At 36.3% G+C, this 26,746-nt stretch overlaps 3 protein-coding genes across 4 annotated transcripts; 2 read left to right on the top strand and 1 right to left on the bottom strand.

The window, feature by feature from the left end:
• The first annotated feature begins 1,756 nt into the window (after positions 1 to 1,756).
• LOC103719216 (protein TRAUCO-like) lies at positions 1,757 to 7,884 on the top strand. The gene is made up of 2 exons (XM_008808344.4): positions 1,757 to 2,943; positions 7,454 to 7,884. The coding sequence occupies exons 1-2, from the start codon at positions 1,929 to 1,931 to the stop codon at positions 7,726 to 7,728; spliced, it is 1,290 nt and encodes a 429-aa protein (XP_008806566.1). The 5' UTR covers positions 1,757 to 1,928; the 3' UTR covers positions 7,729 to 7,884.
• Positions 7,885 to 8,521: 637 nt separating this feature from the next.
• LOC103719229 (RNA polymerase sigma factor sigD, chloroplastic) lies at positions 8,522 to 12,870 on the top strand. Its single transcript, XM_008808369.4, has 5 exons — positions 8,522 to 9,162; positions 9,471 to 9,695; positions 10,386 to 10,526; positions 12,156 to 12,353; positions 12,450 to 12,870. The coding sequence occupies exons 1-5, from the start codon at positions 8,659 to 8,661 to the stop codon at positions 12,729 to 12,731; spliced, it is 1,350 nt and encodes a 449-aa protein (XP_008806591.1). The 5' UTR covers positions 8,522 to 8,658; the 3' UTR covers positions 12,732 to 12,870.
• LOC103719215 (structure-specific endonuclease subunit SLX1 homolog) lies at positions 9,340 to 19,970 on the bottom strand. Of its 2 annotated transcripts, XM_039124711.1 has the most exons (6): positions 19,617 to 19,970; positions 17,153 to 17,259; positions 14,107 to 14,885; positions 13,366 to 13,548; positions 13,141 to 13,262; positions 9,340 to 9,852 (listed from the first exon to the last, which is right to left on the bottom strand). In XM_039124711.1, exons 1-3 carry the CDS (start codon positions 19,853 to 19,855, stop codon positions 14,713 to 14,715), a joined length of 519 nt encoding a protein of 172 aa, XP_038980639.1. In that variant the 5' UTR covers positions 19,856 to 19,970; the 3' UTR covers positions 9,340 to 9,852; positions 13,141 to 13,262; positions 13,366 to 13,548; positions 14,107 to 14,712. The 2 variants fall into 2 exon arrangements, with proteins under 2 accessions (XP_038980639.1, XP_038980638.1); XM_039124710.1 differs by having other exon boundaries at positions 13,366 to 14,885.
• Positions 19,971 to 26,746: the final 6,776 nt, after the last annotated feature.

Here is a 26,746-nt window from a genome sequence, read left to right as displayed (position 1 = left end):
ATTATTTGTTTTTATTTAATATTCATATGAAATGAAAAAAATGGCCCTTGCCCATCTTTCTCTAGAACAAAATGTAACATGTTATGTAAATACCATTGTGAGGGTTTATCTGAATAGCCACACTTTCCATTACAGTAATATATGCCATGATTTTTAGTACACTAATTATTTTCTCAAACAATCCAACTTCAAACACTCTCTATTTCACAGTCCCAAATATATTTTAAGAAAAATTAAAGTCCAATACCGAGAATTGCAGGTATTTATATCCGGTCTTGTTACTGGAATACCTAATCTTTGATTTTGGATAGCCATTTTGTTCTTAATCTCTAGTAGCTGCACAAAATATATATGGTTGTGTGTATAAATGGAACTAATTTTACAAAAGGATACAGGAAATAAATCTTAGAAGATATATAAGTGTGCCAATATTTAATATGAAAACTTTCCTATTTCCAACATACATCCCTCCTGTAATACCTTTATGGTGATTAATATGCACCCCTCCTGTAATACCTCTACAATAACCTATTTTTCTTTTGAAATGTCATGTAACCCATATCCTCTATAAATTCTGAAGCATAGATAGAGTTGAAATAATAATAGTAAAAAAGAATAGACATTATAATAGTAGAAGAGAACTAAAGGTATATAAAGTCAATTTCTTTGTATTTATATTTTCTTCTCATGTTCTCTTAGGATATGCTCCTTTATGAGGCACGCCGTGCCCCCTTTTCTATATTTACATTTCTTGTCTTATAAATATATATATTTGGATAAAACTGTATCCATTTTTTCAAAACTATGTACACAATCTTAGTTGATTAAAGTATGTTTATGTTAATCATAAACTATAAAAATATAAAGATTAGCGTTCCTTCTCTGATACTTAAAATTATTTTTTAAAATAAATTATATATAATATATTTATGGGATCAATTATGGCCTTATCAAGAGGATAAGTATCTACTTATCTCAGATAAAAAATTAATAATCAGACAATGAGATGCGCTAGAGATACCTAGAAAACAAGCGTCATGTATTTTGCGGTCCTTAACCTACACATCGAGTGGACGCAAAAATATACTATTAAATGATATGAGGCTATATTTTCTTATAATCTAAGTATCAAATTTTATTAATTTTCAATCTATATATAGATCTTGATCAACCAAATATATTCTCGGTATAACCACTTTATCATAGTAGTACAATAAAAACTATCTATTTTTGTGTCTACTTGATGCATAGATCAGACAATATCAAAATTTATGAATTTTGGTTTCCAAATATTTTGATGGAATATATCAGATTAATTTGAGTGCTCCATTATTGATTTTGAACTTGAGAAAAGTAGATAGAAAAACTGAGTTGGTTGCGGTGGATCTTCACTTCGATTTGGTAAGGCTTAGATCAAATATCCCACATCAATAATCTGAGCCATTTGATACGATTTACTATCTCTAAATTATACACACACACACCAAAAGTTATATAATTTTTTGACTTTTTGCTTACGCAGCAAACAATGAAAGAATTGGATGGTTTTAAATAATATGTAATTTGCTATCTCTAAATGATATAATTTTTGGCACATATATATATATATAGTTTAAAAAATAATAGATAATATCTAATAGCTTAAATAATCGATAGTCTAATCTAAATCAAGATCTAGATCACCGATATGGAATCTCAACCATCCAATTTAGATCGGATGGATTTTTCGCAAACATAGAACGAGCAAGCCTCTCTCGCGTGAGCCAAACCGGCAGGGTTTCTCAATCGCCATTTGAGATCGTCCGGCAATAGACATTGCCGTCGGCGACTGGTCCCTGTGAGAGTGCCGTTCTTCCGTCTCTCCTAATCCCATTACAAATTCTCCTGTTCTCTCTCCCTCATATACTCCAATTCTTTCTCTGTCTCCGATGGACAACCTTCGAGCCTCTGATAAGGAAGAGGAGGAGGAGTGGAGCGACGCCCTCGACCACATCCCCTCCCATCATCCTCCAATGCCATCTCCTCCCTGTTCTCCGCCGCCGCCGCTGGCCGCCGACTTCCCCGCCTCCTCCTTCCCTCCGCTGCCATCTCCACTGCCCCCACCGCATCTACCCCTGGTAGAAGAAGAAGATCGCGAAGCCAAAGAGAACGGCGTACTCCTCGATACCGAAAACCCCCACCTTTCCGCCGCCGAACCCCTGCCCTCCGATGACACCGACGACGACGACGACGTCGACGGCGCCGCCTCGGCCCGAAAGAAGCAGAAGCCCCTCTCCTCCTTCACCTCCCCCTCCCCTGCCGCCGCTCCCCCCACCGCCTCCGCCGTCGCCGCCAAGAAGCCCAAGAAGAAGAACAACAACGTCTGGACCAAATCCACCTCCCGGAAGGGCAAGAAGAAGAGCAAGGCCATCACCCACGCCGGCCCCGAGGACACCGTCCTCATGACCCCCATGCCCCGCTTCCCCGACAAGTCCGACGATTCCTCCGAGGCTAAGATCTGCCTCTCCCGCGTCTACAAGGCCGAGAAGGTCGAGCTCAGCGATGACCGCCTCTCCGCCGGCAGCACCAAGGGCTACCGCATGGTCCGTGCCACCCGAGGAGTCATGGAGGGTGCCTGGTACTTCGAGATCAAGGTGGTGAGGCTCGGGGAGACGGGGCACACCAGGCTCGGTTGGACCATGGAGAAGGGGGACCTCCAGGCCCCCGTGGGGTACGACGGGAATAGCTTCGGTTACAGGGATATGGATGGGACTAAGATTCACAAGGCCCTGAGGGAGAAGTATGGAGAGGAAGGGTACGGTGAGGGGGATGTGATTGGGTTCTACATTAACCTTCCCGATGGAGCTTCGTATGCTCCAAAGCCGCCGCATTTGATTTGGTACAAGGGACAGAGATATGTCTACTCGGCGGATGGGAAGGATGAACCTCCCAAAGTTATTCCTGGTGAGTCCTTCCTCTCTGAAATGAGATTCTTATTTTCTTTTCTTTTCTTTTCTTTTCTCATTGTGCAGAATTGGATTGGTTGGAAAGGTTTTGCTTTGGCGATTATTCCCTGAACTGAATTATGTTGTCTCTGAATAATCATCCTGGTCTCATTGTTGTCTTTGTTTGCTATAGAGTTCTCTTTTTCGCTATTTAGTATCTGTTCTTTTGTAGATTAAACTTTGTTGAAGTATATCTGTGGAGGTTTTTGTGTTTAGTTGTATTTTCTATTAATGATATATGAGAATGAAATATATTCTTATTATTATCTACAGAATATAAGTGGCTATTGCTGAAGTCCTCGTCTCCAATTATTAGATTATTTTTGACCTCGTTTGAAATCAGATGTTCTCCTATACTGCCTATTTTTGTTAGTTTTTCATTAGCAGATGCTGTTGGTAATTTAGGATATGGATCTTATATGTTACTTGCAATGAAGCAGACAGTTTCTCAGCAAGGAAGAGGTGTATGGTACTTTGGCTGTAACTTGTAGGCAGATAGGGGGGAAGGTGAGTCTCAGGAAAAGTTCTGATTAGGTATTATGAGAAACAAATGACTTAAAAAGGGGTCAGTGCGAAGCAAAATTCATGAAGCCAATCCCAAAGAGATGGGATAAGGGTTTTTAATTATATCTGTTTTGATAGCTTTAGGAAAGTAGGAGGAACTCTTGGTAGTATAAGTGGGCCTTTTTTTCGGCTTTTTTTATTTATATATCTTCTCATAATTGCTTTAACGTTCAAATAATGACTTTTACCTTTTGCTTGCGATGCCAATTCAGTTGATTGAAAAACTTTCTTGCTTTTTTTTAGCACCAAGTTTCAAAGATAAGGATCTTTTTTAGCCTTTTCTTATTTTTATATCTTCTCATAACTGCTTTAACGTTCAAATAATGACTTTTGTCTTTTGCTTGCAATGCCAATTCAGTTGATTGAAAAACTCTCTTGCTTTTTTTGGTATCAAGTTTCAAAGATAAGGATTTGCAGTTATTGTAAGGTCAGAAAGCACCAGACTTTGTTACATTTGTTAAAAAAGATGATGTTAATAGCAATACCTTTTACTAGTTATATAGTCTGTGTAAACATTTACTTTAGAAGAGACTTCTGACATGTGTTGTATGGTAAGTGTTAGTGCTTAACATTATCCGTTCATGGTTATGCTTTGGTAATGCTTATTTGTGGTTTGTATTATGGTATATCATATATGATGCTTATATATTTTTCATGCTTGAGATAAAAAGCATTAAGGTATATAATGATAAGGCAGACATGCACCAACAGTAATAGGAGACGAATGTGTATACTTTTGATAGTACATAAAAGTAGCATTATTATAAGATGATAGAATGTGAATGAAAATGGTGTCGCTTGCCATCGAGTCTAGAGGTAGCCAGGTGAGCCGTGAAAGGATCTTTGGAGGAAAAAGAGACTTAGGAAGGGTCTGCTGATGCAGATAAGATGATGCTAGTGGTTGTTGGTGGAATGAGCCTAAAGCCAACTCCAATTACATAAAATAAGGTTTCTAGTTAAGGTCATGGTTTTCATGATGATATTACAATAAAATGAGGAATTCTTGCAGTCCATCTTGTTCATTTGGATACTTTTTGATACTTATTCTCGGCAATTTTAGTTTCTATAAAAAGTGATTTTTTAAAATATGGATAGGCCTGTGAGGATCACTTCATGCTGTTAGCACAACCTGCTTAATATTCATGGGATGAATTTTTCTAAAAGAAGATTAACCAGTTATTATAAAAGTCATTGCTTTTAATTAACTTATCCTTCTAAAAGATTCATGGGAATCACAACCTTCTTTATTTTCACATGCTAATAAGCAACAATAGAAAATGGAGATTATTAACTATTTAAATGGATAGTGCTTTTATGTTTTTCATGTAATTGTGTCCATGTTGCTGCCAAGGTGTTGTGTATCTCGAGTGCATGTTAGTTTGAATTGTCTCAACCTGGGAAAGAGCCTGTTAATGATGACTAATGGATGGTCTTTGAATAATCAACAATGAGAAAACAGGTTCGACTTTTCACTGCTTAACTTGCATCCTTTTATTGCTTTAGGTCTATATGTTGGTGCACCGTGGGGTTGGACAAATTCTTGGAGGATAATTTGATCTGTAATAGTGATAAACTTAAGTAGTTTGATAATCTAATAATTGTTTAGTTAAAGGGATAATGCAACATAAGAGCATATTAACTTGCTAAGTTGTTTTAGGGGGCTTCCTTTCTTTTGATAATTATCACATAGGGGTAGAAATGACATCTAATTACATGCTTGTATATATTTCGATGTTTTCATTTTTTTTTCATTCTATGGGAACATCAAGCATTCTTGAGCAGCACTGTTTTTGAAAGTTGACTGCTCATACTTCCATAGGAACTGCCTGTTAGAAGATTTTAGATAGATTGTTAGTTAGTTTATTTCAAAAATAATAAAGTTAATGTTGCTTTGGTAATGCATTGTGGGTTGGTAACTCTGTGGTTGTTTTATGTACCAAAGCATGGCTTAAGTATGTGATAAATTATTTTGCATGTAATATGAGTCATGGACAAGTTTCACTCATGCAATATACATACATACATACATATACATATATATACATACATACATACATATATATATATATATATATATATATATATATATATCTACAAGAAAAAATACTGAACAAATGATGGAGAAATGTTGCCGGTTATGCAAGAGAATAATTATCAAGTCTGAGATTTGATAGGTGTTTCCGATGCAGTAGATGTTATACAAGGGACTATTATCAAATCTGCAGGAGCACGTTGTGGTAAAACTCTAAAGAAACTACTTCTAGAGGTCTCTGTCCTGGATTAGTTCCACATCAACAAGGTTTCTTAACATTTTTTGTGTCTTTTTTTTTTCTCAGATTACACCAGATGCAGTTTCTCAAGTAGTTCATCCTATATAGTTTCTTTAGCTTGCACAAGTATGATTGTCTATACCAGCTAGGTTCATTTGACTGTTATTTTGCTCATAATTTGATTAGTCGTTGCATTTGCCACTTTGTTCATATCGTGAGTATGAAGTACTCATCTTGATGCATGGAAAAAGACCTTCAATAGGACCAATCAATCTGCCCAATTCGACTCAATTTCCCTATCATGCCATGCTCAGAATTCCTAGAAATTTCTTTAAAGACAATCTCAAGCACCACTCCTTTTCCAGATGGCTTATTAACTTATCGGCCACTTTTTCTCATCCTTTATGGGGATGATTATTCAATGAATTAAGAGTAAGATTAGGTGCTCTAAGCATCTAACAACAATCAATCTAGTGTCCCTAGTGGGGATGATTGAGAACATTATGACCCAGTTTTACACAATCTTCAGCAGAGCCAAAAGTTCCAGTTGTCTTCTAAAGTTCTAATCAACCCTGTCAAGATCTGATGTAGCATTGTCAGCAAACTGTAAGGCCTAAGCTTGTTGAAATTTGAGTCATAGATTAATTAGTATATTTCTTAATTGGCATCATGTATGCTTCTCAACAAACCGTGGCTTGCTTGTATATATTGTTTTCTCAGAGACACACACACATATACATGCACATATCCTGATTAATTTCTTGCTTGTCTTGATGGACCTTCATAATAGTTGAAATCTTTTGCCTAGTGTGTAGCATCCAAGATCCGCAAAACCGGTACTAACCATACCGGTACATTATTAGTTCAGTACAACATGATAAGCATTCCGTATCAACACAGGTTTTGAACACTTTTTTTTAATTCCCAGCTATGGTCTAGCCCCAACCGGGCACTGCAAATCGGTGCCGGATGGTTCCGCTTAGTTTAGACTGGGATGAATTAATTCAGCTCATATACTAAATTGAACGTCAATACCATACCGGTACATTATGGTATGGTTGGTCCAGGTCAATATGACAAACCTTGGTAGTAGTTACTCAAAAAGTTCTTTAGGCTTGCTCTTTTAATTGTTTCCTTTAATTGCTTCGGAGATGCTTTGTTTTCTTCTCTTTAGCCTTGCTCAAAAACCTTGTCTTGCTGTTTAACCTTCTGCTGAGCTTTGTTTTCTAGCTTCCTCCGTTTCAAGTTTCTCATGTAGTTGTTTCATTATTCTTGTTAAGTGTCAAAAATTTGCCTTTGTCAGAGAAATACGTTAGGATTTGATATATGTTTGCTGGGTAGGGTATAAGCATTTAAGGATATCTTCCTATTTTGATTTCTTGTGTCACAGCACGGTCATAACAACAGTAACTAACACTTTTATTGTTGTGCTTTTCCATTTTCCCAAGTAACTCCTGTTTTTTCCAAAAGAGAACAAAATTTTGATATGTATATTTTTGGATTATAAAATCATCTAATTGTGGTCACTGCAATAATGTCCGGAACATGCATTCAAGCAATTGGAAATCAGTGCGCTGCTGCTTGTAATGTGATGCCATCATAATTGCTGTCTAATTGTTATATGTATCTATGCAGGCAGTGAGATATCCTTCTTCAAGAATGGAGTATGTCAAGGGGTTGCCTTTGCGGACCTGTTTGGTGGAAGATACTACCCTGCCGCTTCTATGTACACACTCCCTAACCAACCTAACTGTGAAGTAAGATTTAATTTTGGGCCTGATTTTGAGTTCTTTCCTCAAGATTTTGGTGAACGACCGATACCACACCCTATGATTGAGGTTCCTTATCACGGATATGATGGTAAGATTGAAGGTCCTATGGAGAATGGTGTTGCAGAAAAAACAAATTAACCATCTCTTCTTTCAGTTTTTTTTTTTTTCACTCGTGGGAGAGACTATGAACTGAAATATGTAGTCTTTAGTTTTGAACTTGTTAACTGGCGGCTGAACATTAAGTTGATGCTACTATATATATTTTTTCAAAGGAAAATTATTTAAGCTTGTTCATGAATGTAACTTATTTGTGTTCCATGAACTACATCTATATACCAAGGGTGCAGGAAACCATATGCATGTTTTCCACAGTGAGTCCACTTCAGATGTGACTGCATCCAAAGCGTGACCTTAACAAGTACGAATGAGCATGTCATTGCATACTGGGATCTGTGCCTAGCGCTCAGCTTTGTTCCTCGCTGGTTGTAGCTCTGACATATCAAAAAAAAAAGGGGCGGGGGTATCCCGTAAGTGGGTTCTCAGTTTTTATTCTTTTTATTGTTTATTTAAAGCTGAAGACAGATGGTTTACAATCTAATAGGATTGGTTTCGGATCTGTCGTACTGGCCATGTAACAAGCCTTGATCAGGGTACTTGCTCAAACTATAGATCTCTTGCTGTGTATTACGAGCAACAGTTACAAGACTGGGAATCCAACATCATAGGAACTTAATGGTTATTAGTTTTCATAGTCTTGAGTTTTTTTTTTGTGCCTTTTAATAAGAATAATTTTTACCATAACCTGTATCTCTTGGACTCGTAGAGAATTTTGGAGGTTTCAGTTGATGTGGCAGGATTGATGACAGCTTCGTCCTACAAAATAGGGAAAAGAAAAGGCAAAAAAAGGTGGGCTTTAAATTCTCAGCTCAATTGCCTTATCTTATTCCACAAAGAAACAAACGGTCCTCCATCGCAAGTCACAAAATATCTTAGCTATGGAGAGGGGAGGAAGGATAGTGTTCTGGACGAGCCTCACATTCTACCCAGTCCATACCACCTTCGCACCCGATGGTTGTACGTGCATGCTCCTTGAACACTGCGCTCCCTCCACCCCATGCTGTGCTTCCAAAGCCCTCAGCTCAAATCCCAGTCTCCTCACCCTCACTTTATTCTTCCACCATCGGAAATGGTTCCCATTCAGTGTCTGAGGAGCCTCCAACAATTGCTGCCATAACTGAAGCAGTGAAGCTTGCAAATTCTGCGCTCCAGGCTGCCAGGGATGCCATGTCTTTGGCTCTAGCACTCGGTGAGATCACGTCATCGATGCAGGCTAACCACGAGAAGCAGCAAATGGAACTAGAACAGTATGAAGGGGCTTTCAAGAAAAATGCCATGGCTGCATGGAGGAGGCGGAGAAGGAAGAGAAGAAAGAACCGAAAGTTATCAATCAATGACGATGATGAAGCTGATGAGTATTCCAGCAGGTACTTGATGGAAGGATGCTCATCCAGGTCAGAGCGATCGAGATATCTTACACCAAGGGAAGAGGCTGAGTTCTCTCACTATCTCAAGGTATCATTTTCTGGAGTACTTAAAACTTTAATCAGGAGTCCCTAGTTAGAGTTTCTTAGGCCTTAGCATTGTCAATGTTTAATCTAGCAGCCTTTTAACATGGACAGAGAAAGTCAACCAGTCACAAGTGTAGAGAGACAATTGCTAATTTATCGAAAAATTTGAGGACCCAAGATATAACCACTAAATTCTGAAATAAACACATCATTTGTTACCAGACCATCAAAAAAATGAGATACCGCCCTATTTATCAAAATGTGTACTTAATGTGAATTAACTGATTAACATATTTTCTTTAAAATGTACAGCAAGAGGCCATGCTAGAGACTGCAGGCAAGCAGATCAGAGACTGCAGTCCTCTGGACTCAGGATGTGCTGCCATTTCTGCTAGCATGAAGAGGAGAAACAGTGAAAGGACATTGCTGAAGGCCAGGGAGTGTAGAGAGAGGATCACCCTCAGCTATAAGCGGCTAGTTGTCTCCATTGCAACTCCGTATCAAGGCAAAGGACTGGGCCTCCAGGACCTCATCCAGGTTGAACCCCATGCTTCTCTTAAAAATCTCAGGTAGGGGAACACGTTCTGGGTCTGATGGTCCCAGCGTCTACAAAGCTGACCAAGACCTCAAACTTTGTCTGACAGTTGCTGGACAGAGAGGTGGCATATCTGATTGCTAAAGAGTATTCCCTGTCCTGAAAATTGTCAGATCATGGAGATTAATTAGTATTGATGTCGGTATGTCTAACAAATGAGAATTTGGAACCCATCATAATCATAACCATAATCATAGCCAGAATTATACCACAACTTAGACAAGCAAACAGTTCTGAAATGAATTATCAATGTAATATTTACATTGTGAAAAGGTTGGAACAAATCCTAGATCACGGAGCTAGTATCCCTTTCACTAAAGAGTAACATATAACACTCCAATGCGAAATAGCCGTCATGAGAAAAGCAAGAATAGAAGAAACCTGATAACCTAATCTAAAACCTCGTCTTACATAAACCATTCAAAGTCCTTGTCTAACTAATGTCAAATCTTGGAAAGGTTAGAGAACTAACGTCTGGGGGGAAAGCATTTTCAAAGAAATCTTTGAAAGTCTTTTCCTTGCTTAAATGACAAGACTCATGACGGTTAGGGCATTTCACCGTAGATAAAAGAAAAGTCTGGACATACCTTATACTGTTATTTTATTCATATGATTATGGAGAGCTATTTCAGGAAGGATGCATAGGACTTCTTCGAGGTGCACGGAGATTTGACTCCAAGAAAGGATATAAACTTTCAACATATGCTTACTGGTGGATCAGGCAAGCAATTCTCAAAGCTATAGCGAACAAATCAAGGATGGTGAGAATGCCGGTATGTAATTATAACAATATTTTTCTTTTGGTACCTTAACAATTTGCAAAAATAAGAAACGTAAGAACTGAAGGAAACAAAGTTATGGTTTTGTTACCAAGGTTGGTCTATCTCCAAATTGCCAATGCAAGATAAGCCTGATTTTCTCTCTCTTTTTTTAATTTTTTGGGAAAAGTGGGTGGGGGTTGCTCGAAGTCTCAGGTGATAAATTGTATGCGGAGGTGATGAATTGTATCTGGATGGCTTTGGAGTTGGTCCTCCTGGCCCAACTCCAAGCTATTGAATTCTAATATATATTTGATGGAAGAAAATATTTAACAGAAAAATAATTTTAATGATTCTGGTAATTCAATAGTTACCGACTTAAAAATTTATCTGTATCATTCAAAAAAGGAGCTACTTAAGAATACCTCTTTTAATCCCTGTTTACAAGCTGCCATATCAAGTGCCGACCTCAGACTCTTGGCAATTCTTAAGTCAGTTTTATAACCAACCTGGCACAAGGGTGGTGGCTGGTGGGCCTTACCAATGCCTTTTGTTATTGTTATTGAATATGACCATGATTGCTCATATGATACCACCCAATGGCCTATTTAAAATGAGAAAACTGGCATACTTCTAATAACAACTTACAAGTAAATGGCATAATAATGAAAACAATAGTGAAATATGTTGAAACTAACACAAAGTACAACCAGCAAAATTAGGTGAGATGTACTCTCTATTGCTCTAGCTGCTGGATCTATTCAACCACGGGTATATTCTAGAACATTAGATGGCGCTGAATCTTTCAGATTGGATTAAAAGGAACTGCAATATGAAAAGTATAAACTTTGGAGCCTTGGAGGCATCCTCCAATATCAATTAGGGGATGAACTTCCACTCTTAAAGAAAATCTGCTAATCAATTTGACTGAACCTATGTGGTTTATGGTTGGGATCAGACTTGCATTTATTCGTGCCTCAAATTTAGAATCTTATGAGAGGATGATCTTACTTTGATAGTTTACTAGTACAATCAAGTACTCCAACTCTTCAAGAAACCAAGTAGTGATTTAGTAACGCACTCAACATGTTTGAAAGAGGAGACAAGACAATCATGGTATGATTTAACCAAGTCTCTCTCTCCCTCTCTCTCTCAAAAACAAGAAAAGAAAAAAAGGACATTTGGACTTCAAATTTGGGAAGTTCTACTCCTATAATAAGCATCAGGGAATAAGAGACCTTTGATTTTATGATTGAAACTAATAAAATGAAGGTGCATGATTTTTAGGTATAGAAATGGAGCTCTTTTCTTGTTGTAGGCTAATAAGGTGACCACGCAATGATCTATAAAGCAGCCCCATTTGATATATTTTACTTAGCATGACTTACAGCCTATATGTAGGTTCTTTAAGTTGTTATCTTTTACTAGTCGGGTTTTGTAGTTGGGTCACTAGTGGGTTCAACTTGTAAGTAAGTTTTCTACAGAACTGAAATGGCTAATTGAGTTTTTGATGGGCTTCGTTTGGTGTAATTATCACCTTTTTCATAAATTACCTTATAGTACTGTGTTCCATGCCTCTGTGCTGCTATCTTTGTGATTCACGCAAGTAAAATATTGCTTAATGCAGTATTAGCATTTGTGCAGGGGAATTTGTGTGAGGCAATGAACAAGATTATGGAATCTAAGTCTTTGTTAAGAAGGCAGTTAGGGAGAAACCCCACTTATGATGAAATTGCAGACTTCGCCGGCATAGGTGTCTCTAGTGTACGAATTATAAGTGAGAGAAGCAGACATCCGATCTCTGTTGATCAACCTGTGAACAAACAAGGATTGACTCTAAAGGTCATATTTGCTTAACATTTTGTTGCATTCATGCATTGTAAAAGCAAGAAATTTTTACAAATTGGATTCTAACTTTCTTAATTGGGCTGAAAGCAGGATATCATCCCAGGGCCAGATGAAATAAGACCAGAAGTTATAGTCAATCGACAAGAGATGTTACAAAACATGGGGAAGCTTCTCAAGATACTGAATGGAAGGGAACAATACATCATAAGGTTGCACTATGGATTAAATGGTGAGACAGCTCGATCATGTGATGAGATTGGGAGATTATTAAACCTTTCTAGGGAGAGAATTCGACAAATTCATTGCAGTGCACTAAGAAGACTCAGGGAAGAGAGGAGTTTAATAGAATGCCTTAGACAAAGTGTTGAATAGAAGTTTATACCTGGTTCCCCAATCATAATTTTTGAGGATATCTTTGTTGTAAGTAAATTCTGGAAATACTAAATATTTGAAAATCCAGTGCAATAGTTTGATGGCAATGACAATTTTTTTCTTTATCTTTCTCATGCCAGTATCTGCCAGAGAACAAAAGGCTCTTGCAAACTCATATTATTGAGCTTCTTATAGAATGCTATCCTTCTACCATTTGACATAATCCAGGTTTCTTGTGGTCAAAAGGAAAAAAATTGTGACCAGGCCACCATGGTAAATCTTCCTCGATGATTTTGACACTTTATAAGCAATAGAAGGTCAAATTAATGAACAAGAATAATTTAAAGAATTTGACACCCAACAAATATGGGTAGCCATGTGAAAATGATATAAAGAGAAAGCAAAGTACCTCTTGGGCAAGATGAACTAGCAAAGCCTCACTCTTAAAACATCAATGATTAGCCTCCCACAATATAGAGTACTAACATTCTGACATTGCTCAGTCTACTTGAACTCCAACTTTTCTGCACTCTGGGAAAAAAATAAAAGAAAAGGAAAAAAAATGAAAACATGTTCTGCAAAATATTTACGTTCATTTGTATACATTCTCGAGATTTCATGCCAAATAACATACCATCCTTGCTTTGAGCTTAAATATGGACCTCAATCTAAAATTAATTTTGACTAAGGATGTCTGTCCCAAAACTGTGACTCCATTACTGGTCCTGCTGTATACAAAATCTTTCCCTTATGGTGTTCCAACTAACTGGTACAACTAGCCTTTCCCATGTCCAGCATAAGAAGATCATTCTTCTAACTGCAATCAATGCATGAAATATCAAATATCTCATGTAACTTACAGGAGTGGAAGAGCAATCTTCATTCCAGAAAATTTACGTTGATCATGTAACTAATGAAGACACTGTAGAATTTATAAGACCCTTAAGTTTGGATGATCCATAAAAGATGCATTTATAATCAAAGAGTCATGCAGATGCATCAAGCTTAAAACATCATACAAGGAACACCATAAGCACCGAGATCATAGAATACTGCATAGTTAAACAAAGGATAACTAGATAATGCATTTTTTTTGGGGTAGAACTTAATATGCCATGCACCTAACAATTTATTTGTGGACTAAGTCAGGCCATGCACTAGGTTTCTGCAAGGCTTAGTTTGGTTTCATAAGGTTTCTGTGGAACTTAATATGGCGTGCATCAACAATTTATTTGTGGACTAAGTCAGGCCATGCACTAGGTTTCTGCAGTAGTTTCGTTTCATAAGGTTGTCGCAGATTTTAATCAAGATATATATCAAATGACTAAAGTCAGAAAACCTTTTTGCATTTAAAAATGAAAGCTGAAGTATTTACCTTTTGGTTATGGAAGAAGAAATGAAAAAATATTTCCGGGTAATGCCCACGTAAATTTTATTCCTGATGACCTTGTTTGCTGTTGTTGGCAACAATCTTGACATGACCTCCATGTTGCAGCTTTGTTTTCAGTAAAGATGTTCCAAAGCAACTTGCTTTATTAGATGAAGGGACGCATATAAGAAGAAATTCAAGTTCTCAAATACATAATGGACAGCAATCCTTTAAATTGTTCCACCAAGCTATTAGCTAATGCATTCTCTCAGTTCTAGCAAAGACTGGGAAATCAAGAAGGCCCCTCATATAAAACAATTAGGCAAGCACAATTAACAGAAATCAACAAGGATCCTCCACAATGACACAATTGTAGCGCATAAAATTTTAGCTCAGTTGAAGAAATCTTTGTTGATACAATTACATATTCTCTCTCGCAAAAAATAATTTAAGAGTTGCACATTTCTTTTTTGGACTCCTTTTTGCATCTTAGTGCCATTTCCGTTCCCAATGCAAATGGAGCAAATTGAGACTCTCCCAGGTACTCTATTAAATAAATATTAACAAATTCTTTCCAGAAAAATTCCATGTATTGCTCAGTGCAGCAGTAAATCAAGATGAGATAGATTGCCATTCGACTTGTAAGAAGCTGCAATCAAATGATGCTCGTAGTCTGTTCAAAGCTGCTTCACGGTGTTCCAACAATGAATTTAAGGCACAGCCTTCCTTCTTTTTCCGTGGCATTTTTCGTGAAATGCCCTTCCATTTTGATTCAAATACACAAGCTAAATATAGATGAAAACGAAGACAGAACCAGTGAGCAATCTTTGATGGGAAAATGATAAAGCACAAAACAAATGCTAATAAATAGCATAAGGTTAAGCAGCAACAAAAGTAAGGCGTAGAAATTAAGAAAAGCAAGGGGAAGTGAAGAGGAAACCTATCAATTATTCTGTCACAGAATCAGCTTTCTTCCTAAAAGAGAGCAGATATACAGATAATTCATTACCTGGAAAAGTTAACAGAAACAAAGAATACGCATCCTCATTTTTTCCTTCAACTAACAGTACTTAATTGCAGGATCAAATGGTTTGTTCTTGAGCCCCCTATTTTCGTTTAAATGGGACTGAAAGAACTATATATGCTTCAGTTATGAGCACCTTATCCTCAATGAACATATAAAGTTTTGACATCCCTTTTCCTTTTTCAAGTTTATTCATGCTGAATGCATCTAATATGTGAGGACCCATGTAGGCGTATATTTGGTCCCACATCGGTTGTATGCTGGGGAAGTCTTGGGTACTTAAGCAGGGCAAAGGACCATAATTTATAACCTTTAGGCTAGCCTTTCTTGGTTGGGTCTTGGGAGATTTCATATTATAATAATATTGAGCATAAAGCCGTTGCTTAATATTCTTACATCATGAGGTTGTTGCTATTTGATAACACTGTTACGATTTGGAGTCTTATTGTTTTTTATGTGTAGGTTATGCATCCAAATTGAGGTTGGTGTTTGATTGTAGGTTCAAGTATATGGATAACATGCTCGACATCTACTTTAGCTCATCTTGGGAACTGAACCACTCACATCAGACTCAAAAAAATACAGTGAAGATGCCCCAAAGCACCTTACACTTAGATTTTTAGCTGGATCACACATAACTAGTTTTTACTAGTTTATTGGTGTAACTTTAAAAAAAAATATAATTTAAAATAATCATGCTAGCAATTTCTACCATCCAAATATAACAGCAGAAGCAAAACAAGAAAATTTAAGCAACTCATATTGAAACTCAAACATATAAAGCAGCTAGAAATGATAGGTACCTCATTAGAATGACTGAATGACATCAACTTGCGGGTAATTATTCAATGGTTACGGTCAAATTCGACAACCAATTAGGAACACCTTACCTTATAAGAGCCACCATCCCTTTCCAGTTGTTAATAAAACAGTTGAAAGTTGAAACACTTGCTGGCATGTTGAGGCATTCAGCATTCTCAAAGGCTTTATCAATTGTGGCATCTGATTTTTGACTCTTAAAAGACTAGTTTTTATATTATTCCAGAAGAAACAATCAACTTGTCACCCTAGGATCTTGCATGGATGCAGTTTGAACTTGTGCCCATTATTTCATTATTCCTCTAGGATCTCCTAAATACACCTGCTTCTTCTATTATATTTGGTCCATTCACTGGTTATTATATTCAACTTACTGAATAATTTGTTAGTTTATCACATGCAGCAGAGCATCCATAACTACTTTAAACGGCCATGTTATGACTTTGGAAACCACCGGTTCAATGTTGCCATGCATATTTGGTTAATATTTGGCCCAAAACCCAATGGTAGACAAGTCTAAGAATCATATATGTTCATATCAACCACAGGGATCTGCTTCTATGGCAAATAGCAGTGAAAAAAACAGTCATAGTGAATTACAAATGGTGACATGCTTTCTATGATACATTCTCTAGCACCAATGCAATTGCAATGCAGATTATAGAAAAGAATAGGAATTTCTGCCTTGCCATGCATCAAAAAATCCATAAAATTTACTCTACTAAGCATTAATCCCAAACTAGTGCCTTTAGCTACATGAATCATTTTCCTCCATTCTGCTCACTTTAGGGATTTTTTTGTAAGATGTTGAGATATCAAGTCCCTGCTTACTACTTCATCCTATATGATTTTCAGTCTACCTTTGCCCCTCTTCATTTCTTTTACATGCATCAAATCACTTCTTCGTATTGTGCATCCGTCGACCTATATTGTACATATAAAAACAATCTAAATCGTCCATCGCTCAAGTTGTCCTCAATTGGTGCTACACCTACCTTTTTATGGATGGCTGCATTTCTTATTCTATTTTTTCTTGTATCACCATACATCCATCTCAACAAATAAACAACATCTTTCCTTGATAAGACCATAATATCTACCTAACTAAAATCTGGAGTAATGATTTTCCAATACTTCCTATCTTTAAGAAAGAAATGATAGATCATTCATAGAAGACAAAAGAAAAGCAGGGAAAGCACAATCAGTTACCTTCACTTTGGTCCTTAAATCCTTGGATGATACATGCAAGAACCCAAGGCCTTCCTGAAGAAGATGCTTTTGCCCCACCCCTTAATTCACCATTATGTTGTTTCAAACTACAGGAACATCAAATTTTCATTTAGATTGAAGAATGAAAGTTCAAGAAAAAGCACTGTGTTGTATATGAACATCTATATTCAATAACTGAACTAATGACGTCAAATTCTCATCTAAGAACAATGTTAAAAGAAAATGTGTATGCAAATTATATCTTATGGCATTGAGAATCTGATGACTGCGGTGCAGACAGAGACTTGAACTTCAACAAGCAATACATCTAATAAATGTGTGGGTCAGATATTTGACTAATACCTTACATCTGAGAAAATGAGTTTTAACTTAAACTATTAAGTATTTCTTGTAGTTCTTATTAAAGGTTTGAGTAGTCTCAATTCTTACGTTCAACTTCCTTTAAGATTTTCTTTTCTTCTTCTTCTTTTTTTTACATGATTGCAGATTAATACAGCTACTAACTAAGTTGCCAGATGCAGCCTGCTAACCATTATCCAGCCGACCCTATAGCTAATTAAGTGCCGACTCATCAATCAGCCCACAACCAGTCCATTTAGGCCTTCATAGCAGCTGGTTAACATCCATATCTTCTAGATTCTCATTACTCGTGTTCCTGTTTCTAGCGCAACCAGTCCTTTAGAGCAAGTTCAATGTCAATTCTCAATCAATATACAAGAATTTACTAATTAATTAAGAATAGCCAACATTTAGAATCTTGTCCTTCAGAAATTATATATGACATTCTTTCAAGAAATGAAAGAGTCCCTAGTTGATCATCTAAGTGCCTTCTAGGCCATTTTCACAAGGCTTTTTATGATTTCATGGAACAAGATCAAGTTTAGCCTTCTAGGTCTACTGGGCATGCTTCTATCTTCTTATTTGTAGAAAATTTCAATTCCAAAATTGTATTGACTGTATAAAAGCATACAGTTCATTCCCTTTGTTATTTGCTGCCATACTGGCTGTCCATTGGTACCATTACTCAATACTTGAATTATTGCAGGTCTTTTTTAATTTCTCATTCCCATAATCATAATCGCATCCAAATTAAAGCAGATAAATTAAACAATCAAATTCAATTAACTTTGGTGTTTGGATCAAACAAGCAAGTGCAAGTAGCAAAGCCAAATCAAATACCCAATTAGGCAGGCCCATCTAGTAAAAGCTAAGAAGTTATATAGTGAGCCAACTGCCAAGACCAACAAGTAAAAGCCTGAACTAATAAAACCTATAAAAGGCGTATGAGATCATCCCAACCAAAATAGCATTTAAAGACATCTATAATTCATCACATGGCAACTTATTAGGCTACAACTCAAGAAGAGATATCCACTTCTATATCTAATTTTCATCTCTGCTTATTTTATTAGATTCCCTAGTAAAAGCAAATCTTAACTATTTTTCCCTGATGCTCATTGTAGTGATAAACTTTTTTTTCCAATTTTAAGATCATACACGATCAACTAAATCATGTCATGGGTGGTTTGTTTCATTATCTAGGTAACATTCCTCTTCCAAACATGTGGCTTTCTACAACTCGTTAACTGCCATTTGGTTAGTTGGAGATCTTAATTGAGTTTGTAAATTATAAATGCAAGTTCATCCTTAGATAATGTTTTACTCTTGTCCCCTCATGCCGAGTCAAACAATTGGACATATTTTCAGATCTGGTCATGTGTCCATGTCCATGTAACACTGTAACCCGATTGTTGCATCCATTAGGAGGAGGTCCTCTACTCAAACCTCAGTAGGTGTTCCCCCAAATGTTTGGCATGGATACTTATTACATCATTTTGAAAATCATTTTTATCAAATGATTTGCAGCACTCTCATCAATATTCTCAGAAAGAAAAGAACAAAAAAAAACACGAAACATAGGACTGAGGTAGCTGTAGAATATCCTTAAAAACATGTTCATACAGATCTTAACAGAGAATATCCAAGCCTCTAGGAATCAAACATTACAGAGCATTGAATTGCAAGATGGGATTAGGATAACTTTCACAAAGACTGTCTCTTCCTAAGATAAGCTTCCATAAGGCCATTCACCTTCCCATGGGTATACAAACTATGTTTTTTCGCTTCAAGGAATTTCGATCCTTCATTATTTGTAATCTATGCACTGTAAAATCCTTTTTTCTACAACCGTGGCGGTAAAAGTTGAGTCACATTTAAGCTACAATCATGATGCTAATTCAAAAAAAAAAAAAAAAATCTCCGAATCAAATCATCAAAACGATACATATAATTCTACAACTCATGGTGTTATTTCTAAGAAATCGATTTCTCTGAATCAGAAGAACTAAAGTATAACGGTCAATTGTCAAATAATCTGCGTCAAGATCACAAATCAGCACGGAGAAAGAAAGAAAAGACGAGGGAATGAGGGGAATTGGATTACCGGCGAATGATATTGGTGGTGACCCCCACATAGGTCTTGGGCAGTCGAGAAGAAACGATCAAATAGACGGACCACGCGGATGCTCGTTTCGTCTCGGGATCTTTTGTTCCTCCGTTCTGCTTTTGAGGAAGAGCAGGGGAGGAGGAAGAGGAAGCGGTCTCTTCCTTCCTTTTATCGGCCGGGGAAGAAGGTGGGTGGGGATTTTTGATGGATCGGAATCTTGTCGACATCCTCTCCATTCTCCTTCGTCGTAAAGAAGTCCCCGCTCGACTCCCAGGCCCAGCACCAGCTCTACCTTTGATATATCATCAAAAAAAATTAAGAAAGCGGGTGACGGTAGACGTCTGCACAAAAAAAAAAAAAAAAAAAAAGAAAAGAAAAGAGAGAGAGATCTCTTCAGCACGATTTATATCGATTATTTTAAAATTTGTCCTTTATCCATTTGTTTGTCATTGTTCAAATCTACAACAAGTGTGATAGAGAAAATGTCCTCTTTTTTTTCTTTTTTCTTTTAGTATAGCTTTCATTTCTTCAGCCTCTCAATGATCAAAACCAGTTGTTCAGTTGGCCAATAGCCTAACATCTATAGTAGTAGATTTTGGTGTTCGATTTGCAGCCATGGATTCCATCTTCAATGTATAAATTTTTGCCATTGAATCTAAATAATGTTACATGGTCATTTCATGATCCGAAGATAACTAATCCATGAGTCTTTAGCATCCAACCTCAAGCTTTTTTTCCTCTTTTCTTTTGGAAGAAGTAAGGCTAATGGGCATTTTCACTGAAATATCAAATAGCTCACTAGCATTGTCCCATTGTGGCAAGATATTATGTCAAAGATGTCGAATCCTTCAAGAATACATCATATACATCGGAATATCTAAGCATCAATCAATGTTGCCAAATCATTAGTGTTTGAATTTGTTTCTTCTTAAGCGCGCAATATATCCCTAGCAACCTTCAAGTATCTTGGGAGCCTATTCTTTTGATTTGCATCAAGAGCCAAAAGCTCAAAATCCAAATAGACATCCATTCTTTTGTATTTGAGCATTCAATATCATCTTGGCAATGTAATTTTAACTAGAACTTGGTACTTAGAATGCGCAAATACAATATGGGAGTACTTAATGGATGTGGTGGTCCACAAAATGCAAAGTTTTAAAAGCTAAAATTTTGGCCACCTCAATCAGCATTCCATAGCAAGATGAATCATAAATTGTTCTATGACGATGCCGAAGGCTGAAGAAAGCTTAAAAGCATCCAGATGTCATGATAATTAATATTCATAGACCAAGACAAAGTGCAGGTAACATTGATTATGGATTTTAGCATTAATATGAAGTTATAGTAATGTAAAAGCCATTAAGGAATTTAATGCGGAAAAAAGGTTTTGCTATTTGCAATTTTGATACACCCTATTTTCCTTTTGCAAGATGGGACTTGTTTGATAGATGAAAATGCCCTTGACCCTATAAGTAGCATGAGCTTTTGCTCTAGATCCATGGATCAAAAGCATTGCAACTTATTTTTAGAACTTTCAAAAACAAGTTTAAAACTCATGCAGTTTTTATATTGAACTATATAGTTAACTTAATTTTTAGAATTAGTATAAACTTTGTTATGAAAATGTGTATCTCTGTTTCACTATGACAGAAATGTCAAGCCTCTACAATGCTAGCTTGACCATCCCACAAACTTGCAAAATTCCATAAAAAAAGTTTGCACAAATTGGTAAAAAGCTCCTCTAGAAGCTCTGATTATTAGTTTTATAAATTTTATATATATATATATATATATATATATATATATATATATATATATATATATATATATATATATATATATATATATATATATATATATATATATATATATATATTATATGTGTGTGTGTGTATATATGTGTGTGTGAGAGAGAGTTTTAAACATCATTTGGATGATTTTAATATCAATTGTACAGTTTTTATTTTGATCACTGGAGCAAGAGCATAGTTGAGTGTGCTAAAAAATTATATTAAAGTTGCAAATAACAAAAATAGTTTTATTTTTATATTTTGCAAAACTTCCAACCCTTGATATCATTTTGGCTAGTATATCATGGATATATCACTTTATATCAATAGAGAGAATAGGAGTTTAAGTTCTTTTTATCTATGCCATATTGCTGATCAGCTAATTCTGATACAAAGTAACAGCTTGGCCAAGCTTGAAAACCATGAATGAAGGAAAAGAAATAAAGAAAGGCTTCTATATACTAGAGAAGAGTAGTGCTACCATGATGGAAATGTCATGCTGTGATATACTCTTTCAATGAGAGTTCCAACTGACAACTATTATATAACACAATACAGATAATCATTGAGAGAGCAAATAGAATACTGTTTTTTTTTTTGGTTAAATCGGCATTTCATTTTATATAACTCTAACGTGAGTACAATCTACCAGATTAAGTGAAAGTAAACAATACAATGGGCATGGGATGCAAGCTAAGCTTGTCCAAATAACTTTTTCGAAATATCAGGCAACATAAGAGGCAACCCAATCTGTTGCACTATTCGCCTTTCGATATACTTATGCTATCTGGCAGGAGGTCAACTCCCGTACCAATCTACAGGTGTCCCATATCAAGCCTGACCATTCTACAATCAAAAGCCAATTGTAATTTTTTTTTTTTTGCAAGCTCAGTCTTTTCCAAATCTAGATCTCTATATGTGTTCATTCTTGTAAGCTTAGTCATCATACAACAAACTTTGTTCTCAAATTCGCTACATGTCAGTTGTGTAACTTTCTTGTGTGAGATTTTTGTATTGTTTTACCATTTTCTAATTTGAGGAATCATAAGAGCCCCAGCTTGACAATCTTGAGAGTTATGATAGATAAGGTGTTTAATGCTCTTTTAAAATATTGCACTGTAAGCTTAAATATCTACCAAAGGATGATAACTCTTAATCCACTCTTTTTCAGAGAGAATGGGTGCTTCCATATGAGAAGTGGACTAGTCCACAATTTACAACTAATTTGTATATAGGCTTTTTTATTCTTTTGGAAAAGCTCCTTTGTGCTTGTCTTAGAATTCTTTTCTTTTCAAGAATAGTCTCTCTAAATAATTGAGAGACATAATGGAAATGCATGCATTATGAGAGTGAAATGGATTCATTTTTTCAATTTCTTGAAATTGAAAAAATGGACCGATGTAATAAAATACTTTGCAACTACTGAAAACATATGGACTAAATGCATAGGTCAAGAAAACAATTATGCTTCCACACTCATGCATTTGAAGTATACAGTTATCTTTATTGATGATTTTTTTAGATATACCTAGATTTATTTTGTTAGAGAAAAGTCAAAAGTGTTTGAGAAATTTTGTCAATTATAAAATTTGGTTGAAAATCTCTTTAAATTAAAAATTAGTTGCTTAAAGACCAATGGAGATGGTGAATACGTTTCAAACCCTTCAGGTTCAAAAAATATTGCTGATATTCTTTGGTCATTGTAAGCTAAATTGACAACGCACCTAATATGATTGAGAACTTATTGTGACGGCATTATCTAGATTGATATAGAAGTCGAATTTCTATTAGCCTTTCATCAAAATTGATGAAGCAAAGTCAAAAGATGGTTTAGGTGTCACCATTATAAACATTACTGCTTGAATGCTTTGTTCAATATATAAATAAACAAAATTTCTAGGTTGTGATGCTGATGCTGATAGCAACCATGATCTATGTATATGTCTTATTTTAATAAATGATGTAATGGATGCCCCTCTTTGTTCTTCTGTGCCTGCGGCATTTTAAGGTCATCACTTGAGGAAGCTGTTGTTCGTTTGACATAAGACTTCACTCCATTATCATTTTTTTTCAGGTAATGTTTATATATTTCTCTAAAGAATATGTCTTCAACATGACACAAACAATCAATAACTCCTCTGGATGCACTTAAAGGTGCTGATCAAGTGGTTAGAATTTATTAATTTGGACATAGGAAAGGACGAGCACGCCCAGAATGCTTCCATAAATTACAACCAAAAGGGTCCTAACCGTGATGCCAAGTTAAAACGTTTAAATTACAGAAGAAAAAAAAAAAAAAAAAAGGGTGACGCAGCCAAAGCAGAAAGATTTGGCCTGTGATGTGAGGGTGGCCATGTTTATAACTCAAAGACCTACCACACCCACATTTAAAAGATTAAAAAGGAAAAAGTTTCATTCAAATATTTGTCCAAAATAATGAATCATTCAAAGTCTTTTACTTTTCTAAATAGCGTAGAAAGCTGGATTCTGACCTCGAGGAAAACTTGAGTAGGTGAGAAAAGCAACCCTTCTATTCATTTCCTTTCTATTCACTACATTTTTTTCAAAAAAAATGAGTAAAGGCTGTTCGCTATTTCATTGACTTGGTATCATTGCACTTGTCTGGTACTTAATGATTCACCCAACCATCGTTTGATCACACCAACCTCTTAAACTCCTACGATGTTAGAAATGAAAGAAGCGCATGTTGCTTCATAGCGACGAATATCAACTAATAAGGAGTTATCCTTTTTGCTGATGACAAAAATATGTTACCATCTTTTATATTAACTAAAAAGACTGACTTCTTAATTTATTTTGCTATTCAGAAACTTGATGGTTGGGTGGTGGCAGTAGGCGGCTGTTCGTTATTCAACATTTCGGTCTCTAATACGGAGTTGAGGGCTGTCTAGATGGGCCTTCAACATGCACAACAAGTGTTACATGCTAGCTCAATCATCCTAAAGGAGGATTTGGCCACTATGATCAGCTGGATCTAGGGAGGTCCGAGGGGTGCTGGCTTGGATCACCCCTTGTTTCGAGACATCTGGGTAATGGTATGGGATGGAAGAGCCTTCGAGGCCAAGCATGTATTTAGAGAGGCTAACGGAAATATGAATTGGGTGGCTGCCTACGTGGCCAGTCATTCCGAAAGTACTATGTGGGCCGGAGAGAGAGAGTTGCCTCGAGCACTTCGCGATCTTTTGTTTTCTGACTTTATTGGGTGTATTCGCATACAAAATGAATGAAATACCTGCTTTAGCATAAAAAAAAAAATCCTTGATGATTGCCACGTTCCTCAATGTCGGTCTTATTAGGTGCACCTCATTAATGTGGATCACCACAACTGTTGTTTAATTACGGTATACAGAATGAATCCGAGACTTGAACCTGTAAACCGGAAGCCATGGCATAACTCTAAAAAGACGTTCCACATCCTTTAAAAATAACATTAAAACTCTCCCTTCCCTTCATGAAAACGATTCAACGGCTAGCCCATGCTCTTGCCGATGTCTCCAAATTCATGCGAACTCTCGACGCAGCTTTTAATGTCTCAATCCGCATGCTGTGCAACCTTTGTATGCTTGTCGCGGGGTTTTCCTTCTCAACGGTCCCCAACCTAGGGTCCCAATGACCAAGTGGAGCCCTTTTCTAGATGGTTTCAAAGGTGGAGGCTTCTACCTTTTCCATATGGTTTCGGAGGATACTTCCGAAGAAATTATATTCCAAACCGCACACACCATGCGGTCATGCACCACGCCAACAAGGTCATCTCATTTTTGTAGTCTCCATTCATCATATATTCATCTTGGTGATTGGCCTATGGGAATGAAACGGTCTGATTGGCACCATACATAGCCACATTGGTACATACGGTGTAGGATATAATTTGCTATACTTATAGGTCAAAGCTTTAGTAGTCATTGTTGTTCCATAGAATATATTGGTGGAGAGGAACAATTGGATCATCCTCGACAAGAATGCATCAAGAAAGGACTATTCTTTCACCAGACCGAGAGAAGAGTAGCACCCGAGAAGTATTTTGCTGAATTTAACATGCTACCTACTATAATGCAATCCTTTTTTTTTTGCTAAAACTATAATGCAATCTTTGCGAGCCACTCTATTTTAGAATACTGTCACTTTTATAAGTTCATAAGCTTAATGAAGTCATGCGGAGCTCAAGCTCTTCCTTTTCTGAAAAAAACAAAAAGAAAAGAATGTATTGTAGAACACTTGAGATAGTTATTCTTTGGTATAGTTTCAAGCAGATGAAAACAAAAAGGCTTTTTCTGATTGATCTTGCTGTTTTCTAATATCAACCAACTTGCTTGGTTTGGTCAAACACTCGTAGGATCAATAAATTTTTTGGATCACCTATTGTGCAAATCTCAAAGTACTCTGACCTCTTCATTCATGCACTGCATAAATCTCAAAGCACCTTGGGTATATGGCTCATAGTTAAAGATCACTTGTCACATAAATCTCAAAGCACTCCAAACCACTTTATTTATCCGCGTTCTAAAGCGAGCGGGGATATTTTGGTCATATGTAACAGCAAGCTAACGTTGTGTACTGGTCGGAGAGCTGGAGGTTCAATTTAGAATAGTTTGGAAACTTGAAGAATCTGTTTGAAACTTTTTAAAGTCGAAGCAGTGTCTCTAGGATAGGCTTGGGTTGTCCTTGTAATTTTTTTAATATTAATTATATAGAATATCATGTATTTCAACTCTAAGATTAAAATATAATTAGGGTTACTACTTACTACATAAAGCAAACATGCTGATGATCTTTTAATCAGTTTCAGAATATTTTGTTTAACATACAACTTTACACTTCAGATAGCATCATGCATTCTTTGCTCAATTCTCTTAAAAACAAATATCATAATATATTTCTGATCATAATTGTTATTGACTATACTTTCCAAGGAAACTAGAAGCATCACCTCAAAACTATTTTTAATTATTACATTTACACTAGATACCACGCCTTGTATTTATCTATCTAAACAATGGACAAAGGTATAATATATATACATCTATTGCAAAAGGGGAGTCTGTTCCTTGAATTCGATTTGTTGAACTCAATTTAGATAAATCAATATTAAAAAAAACGGATTAAACGCCTCGAAGTGAAAACTATTACGCTTGAAAAATTCACTCTTGCATTATGATACCGACATGCCCCTTCTAGTTCATCCAATAATGCTTGCATTCTTGTGTCGATCAAGATTGAGCTGACAAAACACCTAGTTTGATTGAATTTTTATCAACTAGATGGTCTGAACCTGTTGCTTTCTGGAGCAATATTAAAAGTAGAAATCCTTTTTCAAGT

The sequence above is a fragment of the Phoenix dactylifera genome, chromosome 3 (genome assembly GCF_009389715.1).
Source record: "Phoenix dactylifera cultivar Barhee BC4 chromosome 3, palm_55x_up_171113_PBpolish2nd_filt_p, whole genome shotgun sequence".
NCBI lineage: Eukaryota > Viridiplantae > Streptophyta > Magnoliopsida > Arecales > Arecaceae > Phoenix > Phoenix dactylifera.
The sequence above is the reverse complement of the archived record's forward strand: the minus strand, read 5'-3'. Positions and strand labels throughout refer to the sequence as shown.